Source organism: Lissotriton vulgaris, chromosome 2_1 (genome assembly GCF_964263255.1).
Source record: "Lissotriton vulgaris chromosome 2_1, aLisVul1.2, whole genome shotgun sequence".
NCBI lineage: Eukaryota > Metazoa > Chordata > Amphibia > Caudata > Salamandridae > Lissotriton > Lissotriton vulgaris.
In genome coordinates this window covers 221620344-221634810 of record NC_141687.1, presented here as the reverse complement: position 1 = coordinate 221634810, position 14467 = coordinate 221620344, and the positions used below count along the sequence as shown (strand labels likewise).

General features: G+C 51.1%; 1 protein-coding gene across 1 annotated transcript in view; it reads right to left on the bottom strand.

The window, feature by feature from the left end:
- Window positions 1–14467, bottom strand: part of LOC147729873 (ras GTPase-activating protein 4-like) — a 625955-nt gene that overhangs the window by 22461 nt on the left and 589027 nt on the right. Inside the window, exon 20 of the mRNA XM_086954787.1 lies at window positions 7374–7423. Coding sequence (XP_086810913.1) covers window positions 7374–7423 — 50 coding nt within the window. The remainder of the gene's footprint in view (window positions 1–7373; window positions 7424–14467) is intronic.

Below are 14467 nucleotides of genomic sequence, written 5' to 3'. Positions count from 1 at the left end.
AGACCAGGGGACGCTGGCCTGCCTCGCCCGGATCTTGGGGACCCTCGCTGGCCGCCGTCCCGGGACCCATCCTTCCCCCCTCAGGCTACCGAGGGGGTCGGCTGAACGGAGTTCGTCAAGCGGGTCATTGCTCCCGAGGGCATCGGTGGCGACATTGAACACTGCCCGGTGCCAGGGGGCTGGCACTGAACTAAGAGAGCGGACGCCAAACGGGCTCCTGGGCCTGTGACGCAGCACCCTGGAATGGCTGCGATCGGAGGGTCGATGGCCGAGGAGCGTGCTGAGGGGGACCCGGCGACATCAACCCGGCTGGGCGAGATTCCCTCCCCGGAGCTGGGCCAGGAACAGCGGCTGAACCGGCGTTTGGATGCCATACTTGAAGCGATCACCTCAACTAAGGAGGCGCTGCACCAGGACATTGCCCAAGTGGCCACGGGCCTGGGGCTGCTACGAGCGGACCACGCGAAGCTAGCGGACAGGGTCAAGGACCATGACCAACTGTTGCTGGACCTGAAGCCATCGGTGGTGACCGCGGAACACAGGATCACGGATATATTGGCCCGGTTGGACTCGCTGGAGAGACGGGCGGAGGATGCCGAAGGCCGCAATAGACGGAACAACGTGCGGGTCGTAGGCCTGCCGGAAAGGATTGAAGGGGAGGATGCGGTGGCCTATATGGAGAACTGGTTCCGTACTGTGGTAGCGCCGGAGGGGCTTACTCCTTTTTTCACTCTGGAGCGAGCTCACCGGGTACCTGCTCGCCCGCCGGGGCTTGGCCGCCCCCCACGACCGATGGTGGTGCGGCTCCTCCACTACAAGGACCGGGATCTCCTCATCCAGCGGGCCAGGATGTCGGGCCCATATGAGGTGGAGAACAGTAAGGTCACGATATTCCCGGATTACACCCAAGTGGTCCAGAAGAATAGGGCATCGTTCCTAGCGGTGAAGAAGGAGCTCAGGGAGGAAGGCATCCAGTACTCCTTGCTCTACCCGGCCAAGCTGCGGATCATAATGGATGGCACTACGCACTTTTTTCAGACTCCGGATGAAGTTTGGCAATGGCTGGAGTTGTATAGAGCGGGGACAGACAGATCGCATAAAAGTAGGCGAGATCAACCTAAGCCGCCCCGGGTGAGGCAATCGCAGCGCATCAGGTCCCGCAACAGGCGCCAGCGGGAGAAACGGGAGGCTCAAATGGCGGCGGAGAAGAGGGATGCACTCGCAGTGACGGCGGCCATTACGGGGTCGCAACAGACCAGTGAACTGGCAGAATCGGACTCAGGCGGGGAAGGCAGCAGAACGGGAGGAGAACTCTCAGAGGCGGAAAGCTCGAAGGGGCCGATAGTGACCCCACAGACATCGGATGGCATATTTTGCGGATGAGACTGCCTTGGGACTTGATTGAGACTTCATGGTAGGGTGGTATCCTGTTGGTGGAGGGCGGGTTGCCGGGTGGGGGGGCTGAGTGCTTGGTAGGGGATGAAGACGCGGGGCACGGGCTCTGCTAGCTGGGGTCGGCGGTGACTCACCCCCTTTGGGCCCTTAAGGCCGACTGTGGTGGAGACCACAGGGTAGGAGTGTGGGAGGTTGGATCAAGGTTTGGATGGGGGCTGACATTGGGTTCGTGTGCTCTGTCCTGGGGAGTGGGGTTTGGGGAGTTTTTCTGTTCTGGGTGTGTTCGGGGGGGCAACTGCATTGGGGGGGCTATGAACCTACGTTATTTGAATCGGACTGCTCGAAGTTGGAATGGGGACATTACCTAATTTGAAATGCCTGACGTGGAATGTCCGGGGGCTGCGAACTATGATAAAACGCCACAAAGTTCATGCATACCTAGTGCGTAGGGGGGTTCAGATTGCTATGCTACAAGAGACTCATCTCACCAAAAAAGAGTGCACTGCTTTGCAGAAAAGATGGTGGGGCCAGGTGTTTGGCACCACTTACTCGGCGTATGCCAGGGGGGTGTTGATCTGGGTGAGGGCGGGGATACCCTTTCAAGTGTTGAATCAAATGGTGGATCCAGATGGCCGGTTTGTGGCGGTGGAGGGGAGGTTATATGGAAGGGATGTGGTTCTCTGTTGTGTGTATGCACCGAACACTGATCAAGCTCGGTATTTTGATGGCCTCTCGGGGTCCTTGGCCTCTTTCCTGGCGGGCCCGATAGTGTTAGGGGGGAACTCGATCACGGATGTGGCTCTGGATAGGTCCCATCACCCCCTGGTGGACTCCCCGGTGCGCAGGTTGGCCGCGCACAGGAAGGACTGGCAGGATAGATGGGGGTTGTTGGATGTCTGGCGGGAGCGGCACAGGGACGCCAGGGATTACTCCTTTTATTCTGCTCTCCATGATCTGCATGTCAGGATCGATTCGGTGCTCTGCGGTGGGTCCCTAGCCCCATTGATCTCTCATACGGAGTACCTGGCTAGGACCATCTCAGACCATAACCCCCTATTGGTGCATATTCAGTGGCAGCGGGAGCGCTCAGCGATACCAACATGGCGGCTTCGGCCGGAGACGCTTGAGGATTGTGTGTTCAGCGATGCGGTCCAGCAAGGCATTGATAGCTATTTCGGCGTGAATGAGGGCACGGCCACGAGTAGGTCCACTGAATGGGATGCAATGAAAGTGGTGGTGAGAGGGGTGTGTTTGGGTAGGTTTTCGAATGCTCGAACGACTGTGTTGAATGCACTCATGAAAGCGGAAGAGACTTTGAGGGACCTGGAGCGCCGCAGGCCGGCTAGGCCGGATTTGCAGACCCAGTTATTGGAAGCAAAGGAAGTGGTTGCCGCCGAGACAGAACGTTTACGGTGCTACGACTACAGGCAGTATATCATCAGAGCACATGCGGAAAGGGACAAGGTGGGCACCCTCTTGGCCAGACTAGCTAACCCGGAACTTAGGGGCTGCCCGGTCCTCAGCATTAGTAATGCGCGGGGGGAGATGGTGTACTCCCAGGCAGCGGTATTGGAATGTTTTAGGGGGTACTATGAGGAATTGTACCAGAGTCAGCTGGGGGTGGGGGTTCAGGACATTGCGGAATACCTAGGGGAGAGGCAGCTTCCGGTCCTGGACGAGGAAGACGCGAGGGAGCTGGGCGGCCCGATCACGCTTGCAGAAATACGGGTGGCCATCAAACATATGGCCCGTAACAAAACGCCTGGGGTGGACGGACTGCCGATTGAATTTTACCAACAGTATGTGGACAGCTTGGCTCCCAGGCTTCTGGTGGTGTATACGGAAGCTTTTGAGGCTGGGGAATTGCCTGGGTCCATGCGAGAGGCCTTGATTGTGCCGCTCCTAAAGCCTGGCCGGGATGCAACGGATGTAAGGTCCTATCGCCGGCTATCCATGTTGACAGTGGATTACAAGATTCTGAGCCGAATTCTAGCCACCAGGCAGGCCCCACACATGACGGGTTTGGTACATAGGGACCAGGCCGGGTTTATATCCACGAGGAGCACGGCGCTGAATATTCGCCGCCTAGTGGGAATAATGGACGCCATCTTGGACGGGGAGGGAGCTCCGGCGGCCCTGTCCGTGGACATTGAGAAGGCCTTTGATAGTTTAGAGTGGCCTTTCCTGGATGGAGTGTTGGAGAGGTTTGGCATGGGCGAGGGGTTCCGCAGGTGGACGAGGGTCTTATATACCTCGACAACGGCGAGGGTGCGTTTGGGCGGTCTGGTGTCTGCGGCGTACCCGGTGGGCAGGGGCACACGACAGGGATGTTCCCTGTCCCCCCTATTGTTTGCTCTGGCGATGGAACCTTTGGCGGCCCATGCGAGGTCGGGTGACAGGTACGCGGGGATAGCCAGCGGCGGGCAGTGGCACTATATATCGCTATATGCGGATGACCTGCTCCTGTACCTCGCTGACACGGCGCGGGCACTGGACGGGGCGATGGACCTGTTGTCGGTGTTTGGCCGGCTATCGGGCCTTACGGTCAATTGGGCGAAGACCTGTGTGTTTCCACTGAGAGCGGGATCGCCCGACCCCGGCGGCGATTTAGGCGTGGTCTGGGAGCCATCTTGTTTCACCTATCTGGGAGTCCGCATCTACCACGCGACTGCGGACCTATTGGAGGGCAACATTGGTCGATGTGTCCGGGCAGCTTGTCCTTCTGGTCGACCCTCCCGCTGACGGTGCTGGGTAGGATCGCACTTCTAAAAATGGTGGCGCTCCCCCGCTTCCTCTACTATTTCCGGACGCTGCCTGTCTGGATTCCTCAGGGGGTCTTCAGAGACCTGAGGTCAATGATTATTGGCTTCCTATGGGGGCATGGCCGCCGAAGAGTGGCCCTGAGCACGCTACTTCGCCCCAAGATAGAAGGGGGCATGGCTGTGCCCGATTTCGAGCTGTACTATCTAGCGGCGCAGTTGCAGGTCCTTACGCAGAACGTGGCTAGGGTGTTTCGGGGTCCAGAGGAGGACCGGGATCGGGGGATACAACGCCACGTACTGTCCTATATTATCATGCAACAGAGGCTTGAGTTGCGGGGCCTCACTATGGAGGAACGGACACTCCGGCTGTGCTGGCAGAGGAGCCTTCGGAGAGCGAAGGCCTCGCGGCCTTATGCCCCGGAGATCCTGATCGGCATGCTGACGGCCTTGCCGCACGGGGGAGATTGGTCCCCATTGCTGGATTGGGAAGAGGCGGGACTACAGGTAATAGGCGACCTATACATAGACGGGGCTTTGGCACCGTTCGAAGCGCTCCGGGACCAGTTTGGGCTGCCCGACGGGGGGTTCCTCCTGCACGCGGCGGTGGTGGCTGCCATACAGAAGCATTGGAAAGGGGGACTCATGGAACCGACAACGACTATGGCGTGCCAGTACGTGGTAATGGCGGCAGGTACGTTCAAAGCTGTGACGTGCCTCCATAGTAGGATGCTGAACGAGGGACTGGAACCGCTCCAGGGGCTCAAGTCTAAATGGGAGGAGAGTGTGGGCCGGCCCATACCGGACACGGCGTGGGGCCATATCCTGCGGCGCACGTGGAAGGGCACGAGAAATGCGCGCTTTCAGCAAGTACATTTCTATGTGCTTCATAGGGCCTACTTAACCCCTGAGAAATTACAGCGGTACTTTCAGGTACCGGATGCCCGATGCCCACGGTGTTCGTCTCTGGGAGCGGACATGGACCATTTGTTTTGGGGGTGCTCGCACTTGGAGGCCTACTGGGCGGAGGTAGGGGACCTCCTGAACGAAGTGACTGATAGGGAGGTGGAATTCGATATGGCGGCATGCCTGCTGCTCTGGTTCCCGCACACCAAACACACCAAGGTGACAAGCAAATTCATTGATCTGGGCCTGATATTGGCGCAAAGGGAAATATCGTGGCATTGGAAGTCCAGGGGGGGACCCTCACTGCGTAGATGGAAGAATGAATTGCTGCGGTGGTCTGACGGCGAGAGTGTGCTCCGGATGAAGCAGGCCGTCAGGATGGGGAATGAGAAGGCATTGGATGCGGCACGTGCATGGGAGTTAGTGGTGCAGGCCTTGCGTGATTCTATGGTGGAAGATGAGGACGGTGAGACTTAAGCCGGTGGGCACCGCGGGGCGAACACAAACAGTATCATAACCCGCACTGTAATGGATCCATCCAACTTGTCGGGACGAGGCATACACCTTAGCAGTTGCCAGGGGGGGGGGTTTTGGGGGGGTTGGTTAATGGGAGTTTGGGGTGGGTCGGAAGCCACATGGATGGTAGCCCGCCAGGGCACCTTGGAATTCATAGGTTGGTGGGGTACTGCATGGAATGAGGAATGGCTGGGGGGAGCGGCCAGGCAGGATAGACATACAGCACCTGGGGCGGGTCCCGACAGGGGCGGTACCACTGATTACCACTGGGATGGCTGACGGGAGCAATGTTGAGGGTGGGGGGGGGTAAAAGCAGATACGTAAAACGACATATCAACCATGGTCCCTATGGGACGTGCACCGTGATGTTTTCCTCTTGAGTGGAGTATTATGCCGCCCGGCCTCCGGGATGCGGGCTGAATGGCTGTGTACGATCTGTGTTTTACTACTGAACGGGGGGATGTCACGAGTGAACTGGCTGACTAATTGTATCCTGTGGTTTATAACTCTGCAATAAAAATATATTTAAAAAAATAAAATAAAATCATAAAGGGATGGATCATAAAGGTGTGGCTCCCGGTATATAGCTCCTTGGTACCGGTTGAAAGCAGCAGTGGCCGTAGGCTCTAGCGAGTAGGATAGCACCTGGATAGCACCTGGTCTGCCAGGTACAAAAATCAGCAATCCGCAGGCTTTGGCAATAATGGCAGGTTTTTGGCACAGTAGCAGTTCACCTCCAGTCACCGTGAGACTACAGGACTCCAGGTCCCAGATCCCCCTGCCGTTTCCGACTCTTATCTAACTTTCACGCTCTCTCCCCCCGCCGTCGCCGCCATGTTGGAGTCCGGCAGGATGATGGCTGGTGTCTATTTGCGGTGTAAGTAGCTGGCTCAGCGCTGGGGTGCAGGCAGAAGAGGAGGCAACAAGGCTCTCACTGGTATATATGGAGCATGAAGGCCGGATCACTCCCACAAGTTCAGTAGAAATGGGAGATTGCAGCGCTGCAGCCACTCCTCTGCCATTACAGGGTCAGGCAGGAGAGTGCGAAGTGAGGCGGGTGAGTCCTTTAACATTCTTCTTCTTAGTGGCCGCTTATGTGCGTTCAACGCTCACCTTAGGTGTAAGTTGGTGGCTGGCAGTGCACCTGATTGAAGCCTAATCGAGGCTCGGAGAGCGGGAGATCAGGGCTTAAGGTCTGCAATGGTCGGCGCCTGTTAGGGTTTAGTAGTGAGGCTGCGGCCGTCCACTTACAAGCCCAAAACTCTTGCTCACGGCATTCAAATCACCCAATTCTGGTCCCTGGGTGTGTTGTAAGGTAAGCGGTGCCGAGGGCCTTAAAATCTGTGTCGATTTGCGTGCTTAGAACTCCTGGATAAGGCGAAGTCGCTCTCCTGTGCGACGAGAGACGGATTTAAGCAGCCATCTCCACCACCGTCCAAGCTACGCCCCTTGAAGAACCATTTTCATTTAGACTGATGCATTCATGGTCTGATCTGTGTATATGTGGGGTCTATGTAATTTACGTGCTACTTTTACATCTAGAATCCTTATTTAGTAATGCCTGAAATTGTTATGCTATTGTGTCTTTGATTTTTAAACATAACTCTCTAGCCCCTCTATAGGCCCTCTTCAGGTGAAATTAATTTTAAACAATTATTTCCTGTCTTATTCAGAATTATGCATGACACATTTCAAAACTGCTTTTGAAACACACAGACCCTTCTTAAATGTCCCATTCTTAAAAATGGTCTGTGCGATTATACTGTTTTGCAACACTATGAACTTTGGCATGCTTACCTGGAGGAGTTTTCACACTGTTCTCCTTCAGCAGGACCAGGTATTTTTCCCTTTATGAAAAAAAACAAAAAAAATTAAATTGTTGTGATGTGTTTTCATTTTGTGTTAAACATTGGCTCAGTATGTATGTACCTAATTACAGCACACAAGAAAACAAGTTACTTACCTTTAACTTTGGTTCCCCAGTATTGGTAACTTTCATAGATTCCCATGCTTTGTATCATTCCCCGTTGTCAGCCTGGGAGCCTCTGTAAATAGAAAATACCATAGCAGTATGTACAAAAGAGAAAGTAAGGCCTAAGCCTCATCTCATTTTGCAGCCTATCTCCCTCTTTTTGTAAAAGAGACCAAAACTTTGCAACAACCAATCAGATTAGCCTCACCCCATAGAACACTCAGGAGAGAACCCTCAGGAGAGAGCCTCAGAGCCTCAGATTTTCGCAGCCGCTGTGTAACTGTAACCACTTTTGCTGAAGGCTGAGCTTTCCCCGGGGAGGAGGGTGGGCGCATGGGAGTCTATGAAAGTTACCAATACTGGGGAACCAAAGTTACAGGTAAGGAACTTGTTTTCTTGACCCAGTATTGGAACTTTCATAGATTCCCATGCTTTGTATCAGAGTAGCTAGCAGTAAATCACCCATGCACATTTTGTTACAAGCGTATCACAACATTTCAGCATAATTATTCTCCTATAAGCATATATACTTTGTAACAATACATGTAGAAAACGTATGCAATACAGCATGTGCAATCATAGGAAGGAGGGATAGAAGGGAAAGTTCACCTTTCATTGGAAAAGATTCCTCAGTGCTGCTTGTCCTACTGCCGCTTTGCTCCACATGAAAGAGTCCAGGCAGTAATGCTTTGTGAAGGTATGGGCACTGCTCCATGTGGCTGCCCTACAAATGTCTTTTATAGGGACTCCAGCGAAAAGAGCTGCTGAAGATGAAACTGATCTTGTGGAGTGAGCTCATACCTGTCTCTCCAGTGGCTTTCCTACCGTCTTGTGGCAGTAATCAATTGCGCTTGTAATCCAGCGTGAAATCCCTTGCTTTGAGAGAGGAAGTCCTTTCCGAGGTGCACTAAAAGTCACAAAAAGTTGAGATGATTTTCTAAAATCCTTTGTCCTTTCAAGATAAAATTTGAGACATCTCTGGACATCCAAGGAATGAAGAGATCGTTCTGTAAGCATCGTAGGAAGAGGAAAAAATGATTTTAGAACCACTGGTTCATTCAAATGGAAATCCGAAGGGACCTTCTGGATAAACTTTGGATTGGTCCTTAAAAACATAGAATCCTTCTTGAACTGTAGAAAAGGTTCTAGAATGGAGAGAGCTTGCAATTCTCCTACTCTCCTAGCTGAGGTAAGAGCCAGAAGGAGAGCTAATTTCCAAGACAAGAATTTCAAGTCTGCTCTCTGAATTGGCTCGAACGGAGGTCTCATCAGATGAGCCAGAACTAGATTAAGATTCCAGGTCGGAGGTGGCGGCGGTACTGGTGGAAAAACCCTGAAAAGACCTTTCAGGAATTGTTTGATAACCCTAGCTGACCAAAGAGATGGATCTGAAGTTGACCTTCTGTACTTTGAAATAGCCGCCAGATGAACTTTGATGGAAGAATGAGAAAGGCCCGATTTAGCCAGTGATAGAATGTAGGGCAGTATCTGATGTGGAGCTGAAGAAAATGGATGGATGTGCTCCCCATGACACCACAGGCAGAAACGGTTCCATTTAGCATGGTAAGTCATATTCGTACTCGATGCGCAAGCTTGAGATAAAATCTCCCTACATTCCTCAGGAATATCTAGAGTGTGGAATTCTCTGTGCTCAGGAGCCAGGTTTTCAAATGGAGAGAGCTCGGATCTGGGTGTACCACCTGTCCCTTGGACATTGTCAACGGAGATGGGATGGGAAAAAGGTGATACGGATGATCCTGGGAAAGTAGGAGGAGTTCTGTGAACCAGAATTGGCGAGGCCACGCTGGTGCTATTAAGATCATCCTGCAAGGTTCCATCTTTATTTTCCTGAGAAGCCGTGGAATTAGGGGAATTGGAGGAAAGGAGATTGATATGAAGACAACGCTCTTCTGCCTTCCAATGATTGCTCACTTGGAGATCTTGCAAGACTGCGCTCCAGCCTTCCATTGAGGCGTCTCTGGTTAGAACCAGAGGGGATGGAACCATTCTGAAAGAGAGACCTTTCGAGATATTCTTCTTGACAGCCCACCAACCTGTTGCTCTCCGTATGGGAGGAGTGACCTTTATCTTGTCCTCAAAAGAGCCTTCCACCTGGCGCCATTGCATGTCCAGTTGTTCTTGCAAGGGGCGCATTCGTAGTCTGCAATGCGGAACTAATGGTATGCAAGATGATATAAATCCTAGAAAAGACTTGTAAAGACGAACTGATAGGGATCTTCTCCCTTGTAACCGGATTGCTGAGGAGATTAGCTTTTTCTGCATTTCTTCCGAAGGAAAAGCTTTGCAATTTTTTGTATCCAGAATGGAGCCCAGGAACTTGACCCTCCTGGATGGAACAACGACTGACTTGACCTTGTTGAGAGGCAGACCCAGGCATCTGAAAAGTTGGATGCAATTTTCCACTGCCTTTGACGTTGCCTGAGAAGATGCAGCCTTTATCAACCAATCGTCTAGGTAAAGGAAAACGTCTAGCGATTGTTTCCTTAAGAATGCCGCTACCGGGGCCAATAGGTTTGTGAAAATCTGCGGAGCGGATCTGTGCCCGAAGGGCAGGACTTGAACTGAAAGTGGCTCTTGGCTACTGTGAAGCTTAAGAATTTCCTGTGAGCTGGCTGGATCGGAACATGAAAATATGCGTCCTGGAGATCCAGAGTCGGGTTTAGAAAAAGCAAGACGTCTTGAAGGGAGACCATTCAAAAGGAGAGTTTTATGAGATAGGTGTTGAGCTCCCTCAGGGCTTAGATTGGGCGCCACTTTTCTTCCGTCTTCTGAATGTGAAAAAATCTGGAATAGTGAGAGTGGCACTGGTTCTATCGCTCCCTTGGGGAGCAGATGAGAGACTTTGAGACGAAGAAGGTGCAGATGTTTTGACTCCGTGGCACAAGGGGCTCTTGGAGGTGGTAGGCTTTGGAATTCTAATGTATGGCCAAATTGAACGATCTGTAGGACCCACTGATCTGTTGTTATGATCTTCCAGCAATCGAGAAAATTCGTAATCCTTCCCCCTATCGTTGGAACAAGAGGTGAAGGACCAGTAGGCAGAGCCAGGAAGCTGCTATTGGCGTTTAGAGGTATCTCTCCCCTGACGCCCTTGTCTACCTCTGGAAGATTGTCGAGAGAAAGCCGGCGATTGATTTTGCTGCTGAGAGTACTGAAGCTTGAATGATTGAGAGGATTGCAAATAGGAGGAGTATCGTTGCTGATAGCCTCCCCTATATGTAGAAAATCCTTTGCCTCTTGCACCCCGGAAAGGCACCTTTCGGTACTGAAGCGTGCCCAAGGATTTTACCGTTTCGGTGTCCTTTTTAATGTCCTGTAAAGCGTCATCTACATGCTTGCCAAACAGCATGTCTCCATCAAAGGGCAAATCCACAATGTTATTCTGTACCTCTCGGCGAAACCAGGTACATCTCAACCAACCTTGACGCCTCAGGCTCCTGATCCCGCTAAGGCAGGAAAAGCCGTTGTAGCAATGTCCATTGCTCAATCTATAATTTCCGATGAAGATCTCTCCCCTTCTTCTAGAATTTTTCTCGCTTCCGTCTTGGCACTCTCTGGAAGCTGATCAATGAAAGGAGAGAGATCGCACCCCATTTGGCAATCATATTGCCCCGTTCGAGGCCCTAGCCAGGAGGCTAGACATCGAAGAGAACCTCTTTCCTACATTATCCAAGAGCCGTCGGGTTCCTTGATTTTCTTTGGGCCACCTAGGAATTAACCGAGTCCGGTTTAGGTTGGCCAATAAGACATGCAGGACTATTATCCGGGGCCTTATATTTCTTCTCCAGCCGCGGTAGAACCGGAGTTACAGTAGCTGGAGACTGCATCACTTTCTTGCCCTCATTCCAAACATGTTCCACTATTGGTATGGAACGGATCGATTTCTTGTAGGGCTCTTTGAAATCGTAGAGGAAACAGTCTGACTGTAAGACAGGAACAGGAAGGCCAAATCGTTTAGATGCACTTTCCAAAAGATTATGGAAGCCCCCTATGTCCCCTGGAGGCAAATCCACAGAGTCCGGAGATGGTGATGCCGGATCAGGCATAACAGTCATCCCATTCAGTGTCAGGATTTTGAATATGTTCCCTATCTTGGTCCTCATCAGAAGAGTCATCATCGTCATCAGGCACTGTTATCACATCATGCCCTTCTGTCCCAGGCTGTTCATCTTGTCTCTGAGAGGTTGATGCCACAGGAGTAGATGAAGTTTGCTGAGGCGATGGCGGAGGAGGCTGAATGGTTTCGGAGGGCTGAGACAGGAACCTCTTCTTATAATCTAATAACATCAACTGCAGGTCATTTATTAATGAAGACGGCATGGGCACCATACCTTGGTCAGATGTTTATTGATGTATAACCTGAGGAGTGAGTTGAGATTCTGGATGATGTTGATCCAGGAAATAATCATCGGAATCCGAGTCCTGATACTTCACCTGAAGTTGTGAAGGACTATATGCATCCCCATATGGACTTTCATTGTCATCAGAATATTCCTCCTCCAGCAGAAAAGGTGGAGGCAATGGTGTTACCCTACGGGGTGATGTCATCTTCGAAGTAATCCGTCTTTTCTTTATAGAAATCCTTACTTTTTGGATCATCGACGGTGTCGTCGACGAGGGGATCGTCGTCGCTAGAGAAAGCATTGTCTTCAACGGTGGAGCCTCTGTCGACGGAGGGCTGATCGTCGACGGAACCGTCGACAAGTGGATGTCAGGTTCATTGTCGCCGCAGTCGTCAACGTCGTCCTCGTCAATACCATCGTCGACGACATCACCGTCGACGGCGAGATTGTAAGCCTCGACGGCGAAACCAAGGTAGGATATCGACGACAAAGTCATCGTCGACGAGGTCGCCGGCGAAACTCTTGACGGAGCCGTAATTGAAGACAATGGAGTTTTTGTCATCGTCGTCGACGTACCTGAGGAGATCGTCGTCGACGGACGGACCTTCTTCTCTCCTTTTGCTTCCTGAGGTGTACTTGAAGGCTTTTTGAATATCTTCTCTTTTTCTGATGGAGAAGAAGCAAGAGAAAGGTCTTAGCTTGACTTTTTTCTAGATGGCACCTCAGGAAGAAGTCCCTCCTTCTCCTTTGAATGGTGAGGAGATTTTTTGGGACTAAGCCTTTTAGACCTTTCAGAGGTCTTTTGAGAGGCTTTAGCAGGAGGTCAGCATGTGTAGAGGGGGAAGACCTACCCCTTTTTGTAGACCTCCTCGAAGATGTTGCTGAGAAGGAATCCTCACTTTCACTGGACAAAACCTCTTTCCGAGACTTCATTTTCTGTAGCTAAGTCAGACGTCTTCCTTCCCAGTCTTAGTTGATAAGGTCCTGTAGATCTTGCACTCAGTGGCTTTGTGGTCTGGGTATAAGCAATACATACAATCTTTATGCCTATCTTCCACATAAAGTCTTTTCTTTGAGCAAGTAGCACAGGCTTTGAATAAAGCTTTCTTTTCAGACATCCTGAAGAGAAAAAAGGGTGTAGAAATCCAAATGAAGAGAAAACTGAGCAGAGCTCAGTGGAGACTCCCTTAGCACAACGTGCGGTAGAAAATCTGAGGCTCTCTCCTGAGGGTTCTATGGGGTGAGGCTAATCTAATTGGTTGTTGCAAAGTTTTGGTCTCTTTAACAAAAAGAGGGAGATAGGCTACAAAATGAGATGAGGCCTCGGCCTTACTTTCTCTTTTGTACATACTGCTATGGTATTTTCTATTTACCGAGGCTCCCAGGCTGACGATGGGGAATGATACAAAGCATGGGAATCTATGAAAGTTCCAATCCTGGGGCAATAGAATCCCTCCCCTTCCTGGGTAGAACCATAACGCTACGTGGATCATGTAGAGTCTGATGGTCCTGTTACCATGTGGCTGGGGCAGCGGAGGCACTGCCTCTGGCATTCCAGCCGCATCTTGAGTTGTCATATAAACGGTGGACATTTTTTCCTGAAGTAGCTCCCTTCTCTGTGGCTGATCTGAGGGGTTCCTACCACTGACTGCTATTATTGCCATTGGGAAGGGTTAACACACTTAGGACCTAATTTATGAGAAGTGTCTCATGAGAAGTATCGCATCACTGTGATACAGCAGCGTGGTGCTATGTAAAGCGTTCTGATACCCGGTTCGGTTCGGGTCAAGTTTGCGCTATATACAACTCTTCAAAAAGAAAAAACATCCTGGAATGTGTCCTTTCACATGGGGCAAGCCTCATGTGAAAGGGCCTGATTCACCCTTACGCCTGCCATGAGGCAGGCGTAAGCTTTTGACGCAATGGCGTCCTAGTAGTGGTGCACTGAAATCTTATAGATTTCAATGCGCCACTTCTATGAGGCTTTGATGCAGAAGCACGCCCACCTTGCATATATTATACCTGACGCAGGTATAATGAAGCGCAGGGGTTTACCAAGTGACGCAGGGATACATAAATAAGGCCCTTAAAATTACCACAGTCCAGGCCCTAGTATGAATTCACAAAATCTGGATAATTTCTCCAAGGTGTGTTTGATGCAAGTAATTCATGAGCTAATTCATGCCCAGTTCCTTTGATCTTGACTAATTTTTCCACAACAATAATAACAGTTTATATTGTGAGATTCTCAATCTAAGCAAAGTGGGATTATTGTACCTCTATATTATTCCACAGTACTTGCTTGCTCAGCACACCTATTTGTTGCTAGTACCTCATCGCGTAGCATCTAGGTAAAATATTCATGAGCCTTAGGAAACATTGACAGGCACTTCGAAGCCTTGTATGCCATAGAATTTCACCGCAACCAACAGGAATGTCCTCCACTCTACACCTACGCAAGAAGGTATTCAACCCACCCCTTTTCATTTGATTACTTTATTACATTTTACTCGCGTTCCTGCATGCTTACTTATCCCATGCAGGAGAATGCTACA